The sequence below is a fragment of the Ictalurus punctatus genome, chromosome 23, assembly GCF_001660625.3.
Source record: "Ictalurus punctatus breed USDA103 chromosome 23, Coco_2.0, whole genome shotgun sequence".
Classification (NCBI taxonomy): Eukaryota; Metazoa; Chordata; class Actinopteri; order Siluriformes; family Ictaluridae; genus Ictalurus; species Ictalurus punctatus.
Window position 1 is genome coordinate 3,476,527 of NC_030438.2, and position 22,244 is coordinate 3,498,770.

Below are 22,244 nucleotides of genomic sequence, written 5' to 3' on the forward strand. Positions count from 1 at the left end.
ACATGAAGTCTGGTAAATGGTGTTGGAGCATCGCAGCCAGAACATCCAGACTTCGTAACAGCTTATACCCCCAGGCTGTCACATTCATAAACAACAACCACCCTCTACCACTTCCACCTCCGTATTACCCTTACAAACACCGACAAACAATATATAAATGCTGCAGTGTGTGCACTTTACTGGACAATACTTCTCCTCGTGTAAATATGACCAAGACTACATTTACTGCATTTCCTCATCACTGTTAAATGTCTCTGTTAAACATCTTTCCTATTTTATGCTGTATTTTTATTTTATTCCAACGTTGCACAATATCTTGCATAATGCTGCACAAATACCTCACATTAATCTATACAGGCTGTGTATACATAATCTGAGTAGGATTATGCTAAATATGACGATGACAGGGTTGGGGGGGTTTTTTCATGAATGGTATTATTTCGTTATTATTTCGCTTTTATTTGAAATCTGTTGCAGCTTCAGTGACAACATTCTAAAAGGAAGCTTGTGCATATTACAATATAGTTCTTAAATCTTCAAGGTTGTTTGGTGTTGGGAGGTTTTCTCTGCGTGTTATGTATTGTCCACATGTTGTTATGTATTGGATGGTTTCGTTACATGTTGTTATGTATTGGGAGGTTTTGTCTACATGTTGTTATGTATTGGGAGGTTTTGTCTACATGTTGTTATGTATTCAGAGGTTTTGTCTACATGTTGTTATGTATCGGAAGGTTTTGTTGCACATTGTTTTGTATTGGGAGGTTTTGTCTACATGTTGTTATGTATTGGGAGGTTTTGTCTACATGTTTTGTATCAGAAGGTTTTGTCTACATGTTGTTATGTATTGGGAGGTTTTGTCTACATGTTGTTATGTATTGGGAGGTTTTGTCTACATGTTGTTATGTATTGGGAGGTTTTGTCTACATGTTGTTTTGTATCAGAAGGTTTTGTCTACATGTTGTTATGTATTGGGAGGTTTTGTCTACATGTTGTTATGTATTGGAAGGTTTTGTCTACATGTTGTTATGTATTATGAGGTTTTGTCTACATGTTTTGTATTGGAAGGTTTTGTCTACATGTTGTTATGTATTGGGAGGTTTTGTCTACATGTTGTTTTGTATCAGAAGGTTTTGTCTACATGTTGTTATGTATTGGGAGGTTTTGTCTACATGTTGTTTTGTATCAGAAGGTTTTGTCTACATGTTGTTATGTATTGGGAGGTTTTGTCTACATGTTGTTTTGTATCAGAAGGTTTTGTCTACATGTTGTTATGTATTGGGAGGTTTTGTCTACATGTTTTGTATCAGAAGGTTTTGTCTACATGTTATGTATTGGGAGGTTTTGTCTACATGTTGTTATGTATTGGGAGGTTTTGTCTACATGTTGTTATGTATTGGGAGGTTTTGTCTACATGTTGTTATGTATTGGGAGGTTTTGTCTACATGTTGTTTTGTATTGGGAGGTTTTGTCTACATGTTGTTTTATATTGGGAGGTTTTGTCTACATGTTGTTATGTATTGGGAGGTTTTGTCTACATGTTGTTATGTATTGGAAGGTTTTGTCTACATGTTTTGTATTGGGAGGTTTTGTCTACATGTTGTTTTGTATTGGGAGGTTTTGTCTACATGTTGTTTTATATTGGGAGGTTTTGTCTACATGTTGTTATGTATTGGGAGGTTTTGTCTACATGTTGTTTTATATTGGGAGGTTTTGTCTACATGTTGTTATGTATTGGGAGGTTTTGTCTACATGTTGTTATGTATTGGAAGGTTTTGTCTACATGTTTTGTATTGGGAGGTTTTGTCTACATGTTTTGTATTGGGCGTTTTTGTTGCACATTGTTATGTATTGGGAGGTTTTGTCTACATGTTGTTATGTATTGGGAGGTTTTGTCTACATGTTGTTATGTATTGGGAGGTTTTGTCTACATGTTTTGTATTGGGAGGTTTTGTCTACATGTTGTTTTGTATCAGAAGGTTTTGTCTACATGTTGTTATGTATTGGGAGGTTTTGTCTACATGTTGTTATGTATTGGGTGGTAGTGGGAAATTTTGTCAACATGTTTTGAGAGGATTTGTCTGATCTGTGGTCTTTATTTAAAAAATGCAGTAAGTATGATTACCAGCAGTGACCACTGAAAACTGTCCAATATATAGTTTTAAAATGTTGTCTTAATATTTTATTTATACTCTTAGGATATTAGGATATAACTGTCACATACAAAAGATTGCAGCAACCACTTTAGCCTTGATGAAGATGTTGAAGCAAAATCTGCAAAAAAAAATATAACCGATACAGTGGAATGATTACTTCGTAATCATTCGTAAGTAACCGAGCCAAATGTACAGTCATCTGAGCCTCAGTGCACACATTTCCTTTCCCAGAGAAAATCACAACCCAGGATATGTCACTAAAATGTGGCACAGAGCCACAAGAAGGTCCTGGTGCCACAAGAGCTACTTTCACGTCACGTGCTTTTGGTTGCTATGTGACATAAAATGACGTTTATCTTTAACAGTCAAATCTTAAAGATAAGACAGCAAAGCATTAACATATCATGAGTTTAGCTTTTAAACAATGACTGACCTACAGAATGTCCTTAACCCTATAACATCACTCTTGCTAAATGAAACTAGTAGGAGTGTAAAACTAAGTCTAATCAACAGGGAAGAAAATGTAGGACAGAAAATAACCCCACACACACACACACACACACACACACAGCATTTGATCACGAGGAGGAGGACAGAGAGGAAAAGTGGTAGGAGAGAAGATGAATAACCTCCCTAGTGTGTGTGTGTGTGTGTGTATGTGTGTGTGTGTGTGTGTGTGTGTGTGTGTGTGTGTGTGTGTGTGTGTGTTTGAAAAGCAGGGGTGTTAGAACCAGGGTGACCTAACAGCCCAACACCGGGTGAGAAAGAAGACGATGATGAGAAAAGGATGCATAATAATCCCTCTCACTTTTCATTTAATTGAATATGTTTACAGAAATACATTACATAAATCACCTCAAAAACCAGTTCAGTGTTATTTACACCATTATCCATTTATCCTGGTTTTTATTATGTGTTGCTCATCCCAGTTCAACATGGCTGACAGTGACAGCTACAGCTATAGCTGTCTAAACTTTCTACACACAAAGGTCTAACTGAGTAAAAATATCAGAATGGATCTACTGTAATTATTAGGTTTTTTTTTTTTTTTTTTTTTTTTTTTCAAATATAACATAACTTCAGAGCTAAACCATCAAAATACAACACTCGGTAAAATACATATAAATATAAATCTTTTCTATTTTTGGACATATAAAGAATAACACATGTTCTATTATATTTTAGACCTAAATTGTTTGCGAATAATAATAATAATAATAATAATAATAATAATAATAATTTTACACGACGGAAGTATTTTTCAGCAGTTAAGTTTTTACTGTTTTTGCCTGCTGACTTTGGTTACATGCCACAATTAATATATTTTTTCTTTTTTCAATTTTTAATGTTCATCAAATATAAAGTGCATCAACCACAGCAGAAACCGTTACTGTTTTTTTTTTTGTTTTTTTTAAATAGTTTGCTGCTGAGGTTATGTTTACTTCTCTTCACTTAAAAAAAAAAAAAATCAATCAAATGTGATTTAGCCATGGGTGCTAAAACTTATGAATCCAACTGTATATTACAGTATTGTATTTTAAAAAGTAGTCCATTTCTAAAACATTACACATGTCTTAGCATGGACAGAATTATGAAATTCCTTTCTCCAAGCAGTGTCTTCACCCCCCCCCGAAAGACCTTAGAAAACAGCAGTCCTTCTACTGCCCTCTAAATGGGACAGACTTTATCTCGGCAGCACAAACGTTGCCCCAAAATGCTGCCTCGGTAGGGAGCCTCCTTCTGAATTCGCCGCAGGCGGAATGAAGTGTTATATCTAGAGCTGCAACAACTAATCGATAAAATCGATAATAATCGATTATGAAAATCATTGTCAGTGTATCTCATTATCAATTAGTCGGTCTGCGCGCGGTACATTTACTCATTACGTTACTTCTTCTCCGAAAAAAACACGCTTCGGAGAGTAAATGCTAAAGTTGCGTCCCAAATTACGTACTACGCACTTACACTATGCACTGTGTACTCTACTGTCTAGTGTATGAATTTTCGAAAGGTAAAAATCTCACCGCAAAAGGTACACTAGCGGTTTTCTTTACTAACCGGACGTGTAAGCCGTTTCCCAGTCGATGGCACACGACATCAAACACACGTAATGCGGCGCCGCTAGCTTTAGCTTTAGCAGATACCCAGAGTCGACGCTACATTTTATTCCCAACATGACCTCGGTCATCGTCAGACGGAGGCGAAATCATCAAGTGACAGCGGAAAAAAGTGTGCGACCTCGAAGTCCTCCAAGGCAGGGGCGCATTTTATATGAAGCGCTGTGAAGAGGATCAAACTTTACAAAGTGGAATTTGTGTAGCACTGACACACGACAGCGATGCACGAGCACAAACTAATGTCTATAACCAAAATGCTACACAGCCCGCAAGGGGTTGGGGAACTGGTGCGAGTTGCTTAAAAGGTTTCGTTTAATTCAAGTTTATCGTCATTATATGCTGTACTTGCGCGATACCGTGTAAATTCGGTCGTTTATTATAACGGGAGCGACCTGTAGGTGATCTATTAGTGACGAGGCCGCGTTGCTCCTCACTCACAGTGTAGACGCGGTGATAGCTCCACAGTGTAGCTCATGTAAGATCTGTAATGTCTGATTAAAGCGTAAGTAAAACAACACGCCCAATCTGAGTGACGAACGGAAACCATAAGGTGCAGTGAAAGTGAGATTTTATTATTCATTAAGGACTGTAGTTTATTTATCACTGCTTTTCCGTGCATCCATAAAAAGTTTTTTATATACATATATATAAAATGATAACGAGTCTTTATTAGTTACATATACATTACAGTGCAGTGAAATTATTTTTTTCATATACTCCAGCATGTCAGGGAGTTGGGGGTCAGAGCGCAGGGTCAGACATGATACAGCGCCCCCTGGAGCAGAGAGGGTTAAGGGCCTTGCTCAAGGGCTCAACAGTGGCAGATTGGCGATGCTGGGGATTGAACCCCCGACCTTCCGATCAATAACCCAGAGCCTTAACCGCCGAGCCTCCACTGTATATATATCAAGAAGTTTTAGTCTGAAAAAAATGGAACTGAAAGTTTGTCCCCCCCCACCTGATTAATTACATCGCGTAATCGATTATGAAAATAATCCTTAGTTGCAGTCCTAGTTTTAACAATACTTTACGTACTTTAGATCGTATGTGCTGCTTTCCTTTGAATCTTATATTATAACAAGTGTCTTTTATGACGTGTGTATATCACCCTCGCCCTATTTCAGTGAGGACACAAGCAGTGGGGATGGGTATCTGTGATATCTGCGATAACCAGATTGGCTGTGACAGTACAGAACACTTGGAAGGTGATAACGATCTCTCAGCAGGAGTTTCACTCGTCTCAGCATCACACACGCGCAATAACTGACCTCAGCATTTCACTGACCCTCCACCCACGGTTCCGTCTGAGCTCCAGCAACGACAATGACATTTCACTCGGTTTATATAGAAGCACTGTTTATATCGCACTCAAATTTGGAATCGGAATGTATTTTATTTCATTTCCAGCATTCCCATACTTGAATTTAAATTCCTCACTCGCGTGTGCAATTTCTCGTCTCGATAATTTTGCTATTATTGACGTTCTGTTTACACAGGGACTTGGATGCTTCATGAGCAGCAAACTGGAAAATGACATTAAATAAATACTTTTCTCAACCGAATGGATTTGAGTTTACCTTATAAAACACGGGGGGTTGCTGTTATAGGAAAATAACCGACGACGGGGTGATGCGATACAGCCCAATACAAAGCTGAATTACTGTTACCGCCCCGAAATGTGTTATTTTAACATAACAGCATGTCACAAAGTGTTTTATTCCTCTTATACCTCGCCCACCTCACTAAAATAATAATAATAATAATAATCGGAAAGTATTAACTGTTAATAAAGCTACACGCGACGAGTGGAAGCGTCAAACTTTCTCCGGAACGAGGTCTTTCCAGTCGTTAGGAAATTTCCGTTATTGTCGAATTACAAAGTTAAACGTTAGACACACGTTAGGACCGCGCTCAACCACATGACTGTCGTAACAGCAGCGTGTAGGTGATTGGCCGATCGTGACCGCACGTCAGGACGTTAAGTATTTTTTTAGTCAACTTCTACTCTTCAGTCATAATCAGTACTCAGTAGTAAAACTAAATTACTTTACGAAATTGTTTTTAAAAATATTGTGTTAATTATTAATATATCGAGAAGTAAGAGGGCCCAGTGGCGTGGTGCTGAGTCCCAGAGGCTGAAATCACGTTCGGGGGATGGGGTGGGGTGCGTACCGGAGGTGAAGGGGCACAGTGACCAAGCCGGGCGGGCCGGGCCCCTTGGGGCCCCTTCGTGGTGCCGACTCTGGCAATTTCCCACGTACAAACTCATACTGAATGACAAATGGTGGATAAGGGTGCGTTACAACAGGATTGCATCACAGCAATGTCTTTTGTGTTTTGTTTTCTAGTTTCTCATTCATTGCCAAAAATCTGCCCTCAGAACGCATACCGAATGCTCGATTCGTCTGAGTACAGACCTCTGGGCCGCATGATCACCTTCACCGAGAACACTTTATCCACAATTCTCAGTCGAATGTTACGTTATGCCTTACACCTGCTTGTGCTTGTGTTCTGCCCGACTCTTACTCCCAGTTGTTATTCTGTCCTTGTGTTTCCTTGTATTATCTTTTACGCTTATTATTTTATGTATTAATGTATTTTCAGCACGTTTTTATGTGTTCACACCCACGCGTTAAACGCGGGCGACGCACTGAATAGAAGCGCATATTCACTCCCTGACAGTAAATGGCAGTTATTGAAAAGTAGAAATACCACGGTACACAAAGTGGTGCTGCACAACTTTCCATTTCTGACACGTGCTTATCACTGAGAAGAAGAAGACAGCCAATATTTACTGTAAAAGAACCTCCGTACTGTACCTTTGTACACTATTTACTGTAAAAGAACCTCTGTACTGTACCTTTGTATAGTATTTACTGTAAAAGAACCTCCGTACTGTACCTTTGTATAGTATTTACTGTAAAAGAACCTCCGTACTGTACCTTTGTACACTATTTACTGTAAAAGAACCTCTGTACTGTACCTTTGTATAGTATTTACTGTAAAAGAACCTCCGTACTGTACCTTTGTAAGTATTTACTGTAAAAGAACCTCCGTACTGTACCTTTGTACACTATTTACTGTAAAATAACCTCCGTACTGTACATTTGTACACTATTTACTGTAAAAGAACCTCCGTACTGTACATTTGTACACCATTTACTGTAAAAGAACCTCTATACTGTACATTTGTACACTATTTACCGTAAAAGAACCTCTATACTGTACCTTTGTACAGTACTTACTGTAAAAGAACCTCCGTACTGTACATTTGTACACTATTTACCATAAAAGAACCTCCGTACTGTACCTTTGTAAGTATTTACTGTAAAAGAACCTCCGTACTGTACCTTTGTACACTATTTACTGTAAAATAACCTCCGTACTGTACATTTGTACACTATTTACTGTAAAAGAACCTCCGTACTGTACATTTGTACACCATTTACTGTAAAAGAACCTCTATACTGTACATTTGTACACTATTTACCGTAAAAGAACCTCTATACTGTACCTTTGTACAGTACTTACTGTAAAAGAACCTCCGTACTGTACATTTGTACACTATTTACCATAAAAGAACCTCCGTACTGTACCTTTGTAAGTATTTACTGTAAAAGAACCTCCGTACTGTACCTTTGTACACTATTTACTGTAAAAGAACCTCCGTACTGTACCTTTGTAAGTATTTACTGTAAAAGAACCTCCGTACTGTACCTTTGTACACTATTTACTGTAAAAGAACCTCCGTACTGTACATTTGTACACTATTTACTGTAAAAGAACCTCCGTACTATACATTTGTACACTATTTACTGTAAAAGAACCTCCGTACTGTACCTTTGTACACTATTTACTGTAAAAGAACCTCCGTACTGTACATTTGTACACTATTTACTGTAAAAGAACCTCCGTACTGTACCTTTGTAAGTATTTACTGTAAAAGAACCTCCGTACTGTACCTTTGTACAGTACTTACTGTAAAAGAACCTCCGTACTGTACCTTTGTAAGTATTTACTGTAAAAGAACCTCTGTACTGTACCTTCGTATAGTATTTACTGTAAAAGAACCTCCGTACTGTACCTTTGTACACTATTTACTGTAAAAGAACCTCTATACTGTACATTTGTACACTATTTACTGTAAAAGAACCTCCGTACTGTACCTTTGTACACTATTTACTGTAAAAGAACCTCCGTACTGTACATTTGTACACTATTTACTGTAAAAGAAGCCATTCACCCACTTTTTGCGAAGTGGCTAAGAGAAAATGGATGTTGCGTATGGTAACGTAAGGTCTTTGGTGATTTGGCCACTGCAACAAATACTTCTTTAAAGCTAAATCCTTAAAGTTCACATTTTAAAGAATATACTCTTTTTAAATAAGTAATGATTCGAATTATATCAAAGACACGGCAATAGCATTCACATACTTATGGGAAGACCAAGATTATTTTATTTTTTTTAATCACTTGTTTTTGGTAGGAGGTGGCTATAAAGTAACTATTGTTAATAATAAGGTAAACAAAAATGTTAATGTTCCTGCAAATTGATGGAGTTGAGTCTTTTTTGTAGTCAATATGATAATACAACGACACAATAATAGGGCTATTTGAATAAGAGGCCAAGAATACTCATATGCATATATATACGGTGGGGGAAATAAGTATCGGGACGCGTCGACATTTTTTTGCAGTGAATATATTTGCAATGAGAATATTCACATGAAATTTTCACCAGACATCAGCATTCACTCAAGAAATCTGCAAATATAACGAATTCACAACATTAAAGTCCATAAATAAAGTTGTGTGTAATAAAGACGAATGACACGGGAAAAAAGTATTGAACACGCTAACTGAAACATATTTAATACTTAATGGAGAAGGCGCTGTTTGTAATGTCAGCTCCAATACGCTTCCCGTATGGAGAAATTACTGGGCCGCAGAATTCCGGTGTGATTTCGGCCCGTTCTTCTGAACATATCGTCTTTAAATCTTGTTCAATTGGATTCGAGTCAGGTGATTGGCTTAACACCCTGATTTTTTTTTTCTCTAAAACCGATTTCCTTTGCTGGGACGTTAAATGGACCGTTTAAGGCACAGCGAAAAATGTCCCAGTGTGAACAGGCTTTTATTCAATGCAGTTGTGCCTCCGTCTGAGCGTTCAACCTTGACCTCTTGTTAGCCACATCTACTGTATGTCTGTTGTCCAGTTACTCGTTATATCCAGTTGAGTCTTTCTTCTATTCATGCTACTTGTACCTAGTTACAGCTGCCATCTCTTATGTCAGGGCTCTTAAACGGGTGGAGCGTGGTCTGGAACACGGGCCCGGTGGACTTAACCGAGTACTAGGAAAAAAAATACTGTATCAGAGTGGATAAACATAGGAAATAACCGGTCGTAGTTCATAACATGACCCGGTTCAGCTTCTTTAGCAGATACTCTGTTATGGCTTATCCAGTCACGTGCACTTAGGGAATTTTTGTACATGAAGGCATCTCATCAGATAACTGATTAACTAGAGTTCAAAAAGCGAAGAACTTTCACAGATTTATTATTTTTTTTCCCAAACTATAAAATATAAATAAAAACTTATAAATAAATGAGGTAAACAACATGTTTGAAGTTACTATGAAGCACTACGGTGCTAGGCAAAATTGGTAATCCTGTCACAGCCACTCATGGGCAGGAGCCAAGTGAGCAAAATTAGCCATGCTGTCTGGGGGGAACGGATGGCATACTCTCTTTACCCTGTCAATCACAGTGACTCTAGCCAATCCCGAGCATCTGTGAGCTCATTTATGTGGAAGAGGGTAGATAGCACGTTCCTCCAAGTGTGTTACACTGCCCCGTGATGCAGCAGTTCAGAAAACTGTAGTTGACTGGCTTCATGTCTTGGAGGAAGCACTCGTTAGCCTTCACCTGTTCTGGTTTGGTTCTGTTGTATGACAGGGAAGAGTTGGCTGGGGAATTGGTAGATGACTAAACAGGCGAGGAAATTATGGGGGGGGGAAAGTGCTAACTATGAAATAAAGCATAGAAACTTTATACTGTCTTATTTATAGCTATCAACTAATCATTAATGGTTCATTATTAGCAGGTAACTGTTGTCTCCATTCAGTCATGTTGGATGTTTACCAGATTCCCCCTTATGTCCTATGAAATCTACTCCTTAGTTCTGGTTAACATGGTTGTCCTGTGCTGGGTTTGTGTGTGTGTGTGTGTGTGTGTGTGTAAACTTTCAGTTTGCTCTTGTACTACTCCAGTTCTGTCATGTATAACTGCCGTTGTTGCTTCTACATTTTGTCTTGTCATCCTTTCTTAATCAATCTTCTTGAACTAGTGTCCATCACAGTCAGGCTCCGATCTTGGGTCATCCTCATTATAACAGATGACAGACAAATTGATGGATGGATGGATGGATGGACGAATAGATGGATGGCGGCCCGGTTTGGAGGAAGGAAACATTTATTTCCAGCTTCCGGTCTCATATTTTAGCAGATGGGCAGATATCTAACAAGTGTCAAAAAAGAGAGTCACAGATGTGCCAAACAGCTGGCAGGGGGGAAAAAAATGATCCCTTTTCTTTTACAAGCTCCAAGAGACACTACAAATCCAGGTGCTTGGTAGGATGTGTGTAACATTTGATTCTTGCTGTGTACAAACCATAGCCATGTGTTTTTTTTTTTGGATAACAACTAAAACAAATATGACTCATTTATAGTTGCACGTACAACGGTGCAACAGCACTAGTAGATTCAAATGGTCTACCATACACCCCTAAGGAGCTCCAGGGGGAACACTTTGGATTGATTCTGTATTGGTCTAGGAGTTGGATAGCACAGTGCAGGAATGATATACAGATACAAGAGTAACAATCAAGCAGAGATTAAAGTGTAAACACAATGAGCATAATCGGATAAAAGAGAACGCAATAAATAGTAATAGATTTCACGACCACGTACAGATTACTGAAAGATGAGCAGTACCGCATGGTTCCTGGTAATTAAAGTTTTTATCTGGTGGAAAATGAATTGCACAATGAACATCGGAGGATTTCAGAATTTAATCTACGAACACATTAATCTTATAAAGTCTAACGGCACTTCCGAACGCACTGCTCATTACAGCAGTTATTAAAACGACGGTGTGTTACATACAACGCGGTAAATCAATACTATCATTCGACTTCCCTTGCTCCTGTACTGTATATACGCTAGTTTATCAGGTAGGTCTAGCGAGTGTATTCACTGGCAAGTCTTTGTACAATGTGTACCGAGACCTGACTTTTGTGTTCCTCTGTACGAGTTTTTATATTGTCTTTAATTAGCCTTGATCTAAGCTAAGCACTTTTGTTTGAACCTTTTTAAACTGCGCAGGATCTGTCGGCGGGTCCGGACGTACTGAACTGTACATTCCTCACTCATGTCTGCATCCTTTTTCCAGTTGTTTCCCCGAATAAATGATACGCATTACTGAATAATATGCTTTAAGGTGAATGGATGCATCTATTCACCAATGAATAACCTTCATTTTACTATTGAAATACAGCGGGGGGGAATAAGTATCGGGACGCGCCAAGGGTTTTTTGCAGTAAATATATTTCCTATGAGGCTGTTCACGTGAAATTTTCACCAGACATCAGTATTAACTCAAGAATTCACAACATTAAAGTCCATAAATGAAGTTAGGTGTAATAAAGTGGAATGACACGGGGAAAAAGGGACATGTGTATTTAGACGAGGGGCGTAAGACGTTCTTCTCCAGGCTTCTGAAAGCTTTCTCTCATCTATTGCTTTTTTTCACCCTACTTCCTTTAGTGGAATGATAACGATCATGTGTATTAAAACATTTCATAATGAAATACTTCATCACTCACACTGGATTTTGGACAAATCAGACGTGATCTTGGTGTCGCGTTTCTGGTGAAAAAGTTCAACGGACGGCTACGCTTAGCCAGCCAGCTAGTTTACTGTTTGAGGAGCCCGGAAAAGGTTTTTGCCATAGCAAAATGGTAATAATAAGCAGTTTGAGCGACTCTGGCCACTGCTTGGCTATTTCTATTAGCTCGGGGGCTCCAAGGGATCTCTGAAGCACATCCGAGGGGTCCGTGATGGAAATTTGGTTAGTGGTTGAAAACACAACACATAAGTATACATACAAGTTATCATACTTATTATTGACTTATCATCTGAACTGAACAGGTTTAATCCGAACCTTAATAACTCAAAAACTAGCAGACCTATAAATGACGTCGACTCAGACCTAATGCATTCTCTTGATGGAAAGTTCAGGAATAAAAAGTTCTATGGCTCTAAATAAAGAGAGAAAATATTGCTGTACACACTTAAATGTCCATGGAATTTATTTTACAGTTCAAGGAGTTCCTAGCTACGAAAAGTTCAAGAACCCCTGATTGAAATAAACTTTCAATATAAGTCCAGGAGAGAAAAACTAGCCATGCTTTCTGGGTAGGAAAGATCCTGTTACTGTGTGCTCTCCTCCCTGTCAATCACAACGACTTTAACCAATCACAGATATCTGTGAGCTGTCGTGTACGTGGAAGAGGGCAGATAGCACGTTCCTGCTGTTACGCTGCCCTGTGGAGCAGCAGGAGGAGCAGTTTGAAAGTATGTATCGGGCTGGCTTCGTGTGTCTCGGAGGAAGCGTGTTTTAGCGTTCACCCTCCCTGGTTGGTAGCTATCAAATGATAGTGGAAAGCTGGCTGGTGGGAGGGAGCTGGCAGGTGACCAAATTGGAGAGCAAATAAGGAAAAATAAAGAGAGAGCTGAACTTGCCGTAATGTGAAATTGGAGGAGGTGGATGCGAGTTTGGTCGTCACTGGAAGCGAATCGATTTTTTTTTTTTTCAAATCAGATGTTCTTCCGTTCAAGTGAGAAAAAAAATAAAATAAAAATCTTTCCAGGCTGATTTTATTCATGTCATGTCATGACGGCTGATTTAGACTTTTACTGCATCAAGTAGTTTAGTGTATTATGTGCTTTGATGTATTCAACTATTGTTTTTTCATATTGTAAACACCGGCTCAATTGGCTTTACACTGACTTACTTATTAGATAAACTTGATTTGTTTACCTTCTGTGCATAATAATGCGCTTTCGTGCCTTAGATACACTCTCTCTCTCTCTCTCTCTCTCTCTCTCTCTCTCTCTCTGTCTGTTTACTATAGCGGTAATGCGCGATACGTTTGCGAGGATGGAGAGATCGTTTACCTGAATCACAGGCGAATGTCTTCGACGTCTCATCGCTGAAGATAATTGTCACAGCATGTTTCTTTGTCTCCCGAGGCATTCTGGTAATGTTCTTGATGTTGTGCAGCTCGGTTATCTACGCAAATAAACGACAAAACTCATTAATGAAATGAATAAAAGAAGAAACAAAAGACAACGACAAGGTAAACATCATGATATGTGGATGAAAAAAAGCTCGCACCGACTGGAAAGACTGTGCAGCTCGTCTGCTGCAGATACAAGAACGCTGCTGTGTAAATCGGCGGCACATTATATATTCTAACCGTTAATCCAGTGTGACGCGATGGAAAGGAAATTTCACGTATATGTCTCGATGCGACTGTGGACTTTAGGCTGCGATCGGATAAACCCGTCGTTGATTATCTTCCTATAAAACCGTCCCCCATCGTGTTTTATTCCTTACATAACACTGTTGTAGTGCAACACTGATGACTAAGGAGAAGATCGAGGCCCTGTGTGCTGGAGGTTTTAATAACAATAACCAAGACCACCATGCAGATTCACAGTTGTTAATCAGGCTCAAGGTCAAAACGCAAACAACGGACTCACGAACAGCAAATCCAAGAGAGCAGCTGAAAAACAAGGCGAGGGTCAAGATACAAAACAGACGATGACTAGAAATATGGCTCTGAGCCTGGAGGCAAGACTTCGCAATGTGGACGAGTGGGAATTGCAGTGCTTATACAGTGAGCAAACGGGAAGCTGTGAAAATGGTACAGGAATATACAGGAAAAGGGAACCTCTGCCGGTGGGGAGGAGAAATATTCTGTTGTGTTAGCGCTTGAAGGAAATATACAGTATATACAACCATCTTAGAAAATCAGTGTTCATAGAGGATTTCTCAAACAGGTTTAAATAATGGATTTGTGGAGAAAAAAAATAAAAAATATCCGCTGAATAAAATGTTTTAATATTATCTGATGTTCGATCTTGATAATGCACGCAAACTTACACTGATCAGCCAGAACGTTAAAACCACCCGCCCGATATTGTGTAGCTCTGACCCATCAAGGCAAGACATGTGGGTATCTGGCACCAAGACGTTACGCAGAAGATCCTTTAGCTCCTGTAAGATGCGAGGTGGAGCCAGCATGGATTGGACTTGTTTGTCCAGCACATCCAACGTATACTCGATCGGATTGAGATCTGGGGAATTTGGAGGCCGAGTCAACTCTTCGAACCATTCCTGAACGATTTTTGCAGTGTGGCAGGGCGGATTATAGTAAATGGTAATTGGTCTGCACTTATATAGCGCTTTTATTTATTTATTTATTTATTTTTTTAAAAAAACCTTAGCGGTTCTACAATAAAAGGTTTACACTATTTCTCATTCACACACACACACACACCAATGGCTGCACCAATGAGATGCCATGCAGTGTGCTAGCTTGCTAGTCTTTCCCAAGGAGACTTCGGCGTTTGTGGGCTGGAAATTGAACCGCCAATCCTACGATTAGTGTACAACCCGTTCTACCACCTGAGCCACAGCTGAAAGAGGCCACTGCCATTAGGGAATACCGTTGGCATGATGGGGTGTACTTGGTCTGCAACAATGTTTAGATCGGTGCTACATGTTAAAGTAACATCAACATGAATGCCAGGGCTGAAGGTTTCCCAGCAGAACATTGTCCAGAGCATCACACCGTTTCCTCTGGCTTGCCTTCTTCCCATAATGCATTCCGGTGCCATCTCTTCCCCAGGTAAGCGACGCACACGCACGAGACCTGCTCTTTTGCACATGCTCTGACCCAGTCGTCTAACCATAACGATTTGTCCCTTGTCAAAGTCGCTCAGATCCTTACGCTTGCCCATTTTCCTGCTTCCAACACATGGACTGACTGTTCCCTTGCTGCCCGATATATCCCACCCCTTAACAGGTGCCGTCGTACTCGGACAATAAATGTTATTCACGTCACCCCTCAGCGGTTTTAATCTTATCCCTGATTAAACTAAGAAACATTATCACAATCATGTCCATCAGTCAGGAAAATATATTAAACGCTAAAGTAAAAAGAGTTGTATTTACAGAAGAGTCACTTCACTGCTGCCTCAGACCTGACAGCTACAGCATAAAAGTGTAGAAAATAATAAATGTTTTTGTTTCATATGCCGTGTAACAACTACCTCAGGGACCGAAAAAGCCCTATGCACTTTACTCTGAGTGTGATAAAATCTCCAACTTCTCTCTCTCTCTCTCGCTCTAAAAAAAAAAAAAAAAAAAAAAAGAACGAAATATCTAAAAACAGAAGTTCAGCTGCATTTCCCCCAAACTCTGCTCTACAGAAACATTTTGACAGCAGATGTTGGATTTCCTGCCAACTGGGGACTTTGGGGGTGTAAAATCGTGTGTGTGTGCTTATATTAGTCACACTCACAGCAGACGGCACAGCTCACACTCTGGCAAATCAAAAGAAAAATCACAGTTTCGGAGAATGTGCACATCTATAATATAACACAGTATAATATATACTTTACATGTCATGTTCCGGTATGAGATTTTCATACTGCAATAACCGTCTAACCTTTTATTACTGCGTATAAAATTCAACTGCAGTTTTAAAAATGGCATGTTTAAAGATAAACTTGAAAAAAAAAAAAAAAAAGGTTCTGGATAACGGTATGTCTGGTTTTTTTTGTTTGTTTTTTTTTATGACGACAATACCACAGTGCACTTTTTACATTTAAATAGAAAAGCCCAAAGAATGATCCTGTTTTAAATAAACTGGTGATTTAGTATTTGTTTATAAAAAAAAAATATATAAAAAAAAACAACAGAATCACAGACACAACATGACGGTGTCTAAAATAAGAAAGTCTGACTGCATTATCAAGTGATGCCACTATATCACACAAGCCCCAATGCCATCACATCGATCACTTTGATAGAGAGCAAAGTGCTTTTATGGCCAGAGGAATAAATGAGTTTCTAAACCTCTTGATTCTTCTTGTAGCATCCAAATGCCAGACCAGAACAGAGGGCGATAACTCAAACTCAATCAATCACCATGTCCGTTTAATTGCAGTCAGGACTGGTTATACCAAGTGAATGTTAATTCAACTTAATTCAATATATAGCATTACATTTACATTACGCAACAAACTTTTGGGCGTACAATGCATTATACTCTTATTATCCTTGATGTACTTGGTTATCCAGTAACTAAATGTTTTGTAGGGTTGAATTGAACCCTTATGTTTTAAGCTAAATGGAAATGACGGATTACCACGCAGTTCCATAATGGGAAAATTGAAGGGTGGATGGAGGTGGGGATAGATGTGTGCATAAACAGATGGATGGATGGATGGATGGATGGGTGGATGGACAGATCTCTTGCTGTGTCTCCTACACACTACTCATGCTACAAGTGAAAGATTTGAGACATAAATATTGTTTGGATGGATGGATGGATGGATGGATGGATGGATGAATGGACTGAGGTAGGGATGGATGGATGGATGGATGGATAGATGGGTGGTTAGCCAGATCTCTGGCTGAGTTTCTGAGTGTGAGCACACTACTCATGTGTGTTCATGAATAAAAGATTTGAGACCTAGATACTGTTTGGATGGATAGATGGATGGATTGGGGGTATGGATGTAGGGATGCATAGATGGATGGAAGTTTTACACAGTGAACACAGTACTCACACTACAACTTAATGTGAGATAAGGATACTGGATGGATGGATGGATGGATGGATGGATGGCCAGACAGGTAGATGGATGGATGGATGGATGAATGGATGGACAAGTAGAAGTATGGATGGATGGATGGATGGATGGATGGACAGATAGAAGGATGGATGGATGGTTGGATGGATGGCTGGATGTACAGGTGGATGGCTGGATGGACAGGAGGATGGATTGATGGACAGGTGGGTGGATGGATGGGTGGATGGTTGGGATGTACAGGTGGATGGCTGGATGAAAAGTGGATGGATGGATGGATGGATGGATGGACAGATGGAAGGATGGATGGATGGTTGGATGGACAGATGAACAGATGGATGGATGGATGGATGGACAGGTGTAAGGATAGATGGATGGATGGATGGACAGGTGTATGGATGGATGGATGGACAGGTGTAAGGATAGATGGATGGATGGCTGTACAGATGGATGGATGGATGGATTGATGTACGGGTGGATGGACAGAAGGACAGGTGGATGGATTGATGGACAGATGGATGGATTGATGGATGGATGGATGGATGGATGGCTGTACAGATGGATGGATGGATGGATTGATGGATGGATGAATGTACAGGTGTAAGGATAAATGGATGGATGGATGGACAGGTGTATGGATGGATGGCTGTACAGATGGATGGATGGATGGATTGATGTACGGGTGGATGGACAGAAGGACAGGTGGATGGATTGATGGACAGATGGATGGATTGATGGATGGATGGATGGATGGCTGTACAGATGGATGGATGGATGGATTGATGGATGGATGAATGTACAGGTGTAAGGATGGATGGATGGATGGACAGGTGGATGGATGGATGGCTGTACAGATGGATGGATGGATGGATTGATGGATGGATGAATATACAGGTGTAAGGATGGATGGATGGATGGACAGGTGTATGGATGGATGGATGGATGGACAGGTGTAAGGATGGATTTATGGATGGACAGGTGTAAGGATGGATGGATGGATGGACAGGTGTATGGATGGATGGATGGATGGATGGACAGGTGTAAGGATGGATGGATGGATGGATGGACAGGTGTAAGGATGGATGGATGGATGGACAGGTGTATGGATGGATGGATGGATGGACAGGTGTATGGATGGATGGATGGATGGACAGGTGTAAGGATGGATGGATGGATGGACAGGTGTATGGATGGATGGATGGATGGACAGGTGTATGGATGGATGGATGGATGGACAGGTGTATGGATGGATGGATGGACAGGTGTATGGATGGATGGATGGATGGATGGTTGGCCAGAGTTTCCTCAATGTCAGTTTCCTCAGTGTGAGTCATCACACTACTCACGAGGACAAAATTTGAGACATATACACCGTTTTCAAACAGGAAAAGTTTGACAACACCGAGACGTACAAGGCCATTGTAAACCAGATGAATATAAATGGAACAGTCTAGAGAGAATCCACACAGTAAATAAAGTGGAAAACAAATCATCTCATAAAGCTGATGTGCCTTATATCTGACATGTTCTCTCTACAGAATATGTTTCCTTCACAGCTGCATTCTCAGCAGTGCACAAAGGTATAAAGTGTTTAAACATTTTCTGCTTGGGTCTAGGAGTTTGCAAAGTCTTGCAGCATCACTGAGCATGTGTTTTCTTGTCCCTCTCAAACTCCACCATGTTTCTACCTTGACATTTTGTTGCACTCGGAGTTTTGCTTGTCGTTAAACCACCTCAGGCAACTGTGTCTGTCTCATTAGGCACTTTCTCAGTTGGACCTTTCAAAAATGATTGCTGAAAAATGATCCCTCAAAGCTCAACTGGGCAAAATCTCTGAACAAACTTTTGCAGTGACAAAACACCCTTACAGATCTGTTTCTGCAGTTTAATTATAACTCAAGAAGGAAAAATACTTCCCTTTTGTCATCTACATCACTGTTACTAGCAATTGAGAATCTGTCATGGGCTTGTAGTCTAATCTCGCTGACACACTGTGAATCCTGCATGGTTCTGGACTTCCTTCCTCCTCTATTGTGTACTGCTGATCCGTCATGTTCTATTGATTACAACTGCAATCGCTCTTCTCTTGTTCGTCCCTGCATTCGTCTCCTCTTGCATCCCAGCGCACCAGGAAGTGGTCCCTCGTCAAATTTTCATTCTGACTGTTAAATGATTTGTGTTGCCCCCCCCCCCCCCCCCCGTGTCTTCATCAACGGGGGGAGGGGGTTAGTTGTATGTATGTAACATTTTGTGCTTGTTGGCAGTCCAATTATTTTATAATTGATCAAACAAAATGAAATCAATGTTTATTTATTTTTTTTTAAAAGATAAATGTCAAAACCCCAGCCCCAAAGATGCTGCTTACGTCTGAGTCGAATCTGCTATTCCGCACATTACTTCTATTTTTCCCCTTCCAACCTTGCTTTTTATTAAGCATCAGACTCCCTGTTTCTTTTTCTTGATTATTCTCTTCATTTTCCTCAACAATAAAAGTGAGGTAATTCCCAGTTATAAAGCCTGCAGCTTGATAGAATGCCTCCAGGAGGAGCCATTCTAGTACGGTGAAGGAAAAATAAAATAAAATTACAGTGTGGAAATGTCATATTTATAACTTACAGGCCCACAGGAGAGGCTAGAAAGTCTCACCAGAGTCTTATTCATTACAATTTTTTCTTCTTTTTTCTCTCGAGTGTGAATTATTATTGCATTAGTTTTCCAAGTCCTTGTTTTTCCACTAACTACGGTTGGATCATGCAACCGATTTATCACCTTCTCTATTTTAGGTGATTTTAAGGCCAAACTTTGTTCAGAGTCTTGATTAAAAAGCTTTTACTGATCAAACGTTAAAATATAAGTTTCACCCAAGAACCAGTGGTATTTACTCGCTCGGAAAGCTCTGCGATACATAGTTCAGGAGGCTGCATTACAGAGAATGGATGGATGGATTTATGGACTGAAGGATGGATAGACAGATAGATAAATGGACGAATGAAAGGATGGCTGCATTACGGATAGATGACGGGTGGATGGATGGATGGATGTACTGTGTATAGACAGATGGATGGACAAATGTTTGGATGAATGGGTACTTGGATGGACAGACAGACAGACACGGATGGATGGATGGAGGAACTGATAGACGGAGGGATTCAGTAGATAGATGGACAAATATCAGATGGACAAACAGATCGATTGTTGGAAAGAATAGAGAGATGAATGGTTCAGTACAGGGATGCATAGATAACTAGATAGAGACAGACATATAGACCTGAACACTTCATAATCTTCATAATTACTGCTGACCAGGTAAATAAGAAAGGGCAGCAGCATTATTCTAAAGTGCTCAGCATGTTTATCACCTATGAATCATGAACATGCTCGAGAATAAACTAATATTGTGACTATTTTCATTTATGTAAATGTTTCTTAATGGCATAATAAGCAGTATTATGTACCAAACCATGAACTCCTTTGGAAAAATGAATAAGTGCCTCATTAATGAGCAAAAAAAGACAACTCAAAAGCAAGACGTACGGTACAATTTCTTACCTTATGAAAACTTCGAAAGTAGGCAGCTTTCTCATCAGGATATTTCTCTAATCGTCGAGGCCCTTTACTTGACGCTTTTTTGAACACGAGCCAACATCGCCTGAAGACCTGTCAGGAACATCGAATAGAATTATGGGAGGGAAAAATATCTAGTTTTAGACCAGAATTAAGTTTGTTTTTTTTTTTACTTAATTTTATACCTATATCACAGTTTGTTAGAGTCAGAATTATTATTTGAATTTGGCAACAATGATTCTTATAACCTAATAAAATTGTCTCATAGATGTCTGAATTCATTTGTTTGCTATTTCCTTATTTTCCACACTAAAGGGCTGAGTATTTTTAAATGGAGCTCACGTCTGTTGAATAGCATTATGGGATTGCCGTCTCTGAGAAGCGCACATGCTACGCTTTTATTGCTGCTTTACGAGGTATCATTAAAGTTGATAAAAAAAAAATAAAAAAAATGCGTATACAACAATGCTACTGAATTGCATCAACTACTGTTAGTGAAAAATCTAAATGCTGTGTGAGTTTAATCCTCTTTATCGATTTGTCTCCTGCACTGCAATGTCTCAATCACAGTTCATCCTTTTTTTCATTTCTCACATATTGATTAAAGAGACTCTCCAACTCCAGATTCCCCGTAGCGGTGCTGGAGGTTTTCAGAGATCAAGCGCTCTGATGTCACTTCAAGGTCAATTTACAACAGATTGTGTCTGGGAAAGTTGTTTATACACACTAACACACCAAGACGTAAATGTATTAGTATACAATGGCTGGAACAATATGACGAATTCGCATAAGAGTACAGCGCCCTCCGCTAATATTGGCACCCTTGGTAAATATGAGCAAAGAAGGCTGTGAAAAAAAATTGTTTAACCTTTTGGTCTTTTGTTAAAAAAATAAATAAAAAAAAAAATGCACAAAAATACTCTGCTCTTAAAATAATGTATCAAACAATTGCAAACAAGACACAGGTTTAGCCAAAAATATCTTTGTTAAATATATACTCAGCCAGAAATGGAATAATGAGTCCCTGAACAAAGCGGGGGGGGGGGGGGGGGGGGGGGGTGTCAATATTAAAAGTAACAGTCAGTATCTGGTGTTATCCAGCTGCTTTAAGTATTCCAGTGCATCTCGTCCTCATGGACTGCACCAGATTGGTCAGGTCTTGCTGTGAGATGTTCCCTCACTCTTCCACCAAGGCATCTGCAAGTTCTCGATCACGTCTGGCAGGACCTTGATTTTGTGGTCAGTAAACCATTTCTGTGTTGATTCTGATGTATGTTTTGGATCGTTGTCCTGCTGGAAGATCCAACCACGGCCCGTTTGAAGCTTTCTGTCAGAGGCAGTCAGGTTTTCATTTAATATCTGTTGATATTTGATGGAGTCCATGATGCCATGTATCCTAACAAAATGTCCAGGTCCTCTGTCAGAAAAACAGCCCAAAACATTAAAGATCCACCTCCATATTTAA

At 39.6% G+C, this 22,244-nt stretch overlaps 1 protein-coding gene across 1 annotated transcript in view; it reads right to left on the bottom strand.

Annotated features, from left to right (window-relative positions):
- dok6 (docking protein 6) overlaps window positions 1-22,244 on the bottom strand; it is a 73,852-nt gene that overhangs the window by 27,690 nt on the left and 23,918 nt on the right. The window contains exons 2-3 of the mRNA XM_017452659.3: window positions 20,765-20,872; window positions 13,508-13,622 (exon numbers count right to left, since the gene is read on the bottom strand). Coding sequence (XP_017308148.1) covers window positions 13,508-13,622; window positions 20,765-20,872 — 223 coding nt within the window. The remainder of the gene's footprint in view (window positions 1-13,507; window positions 13,623-20,764; window positions 20,873-22,244) is intronic.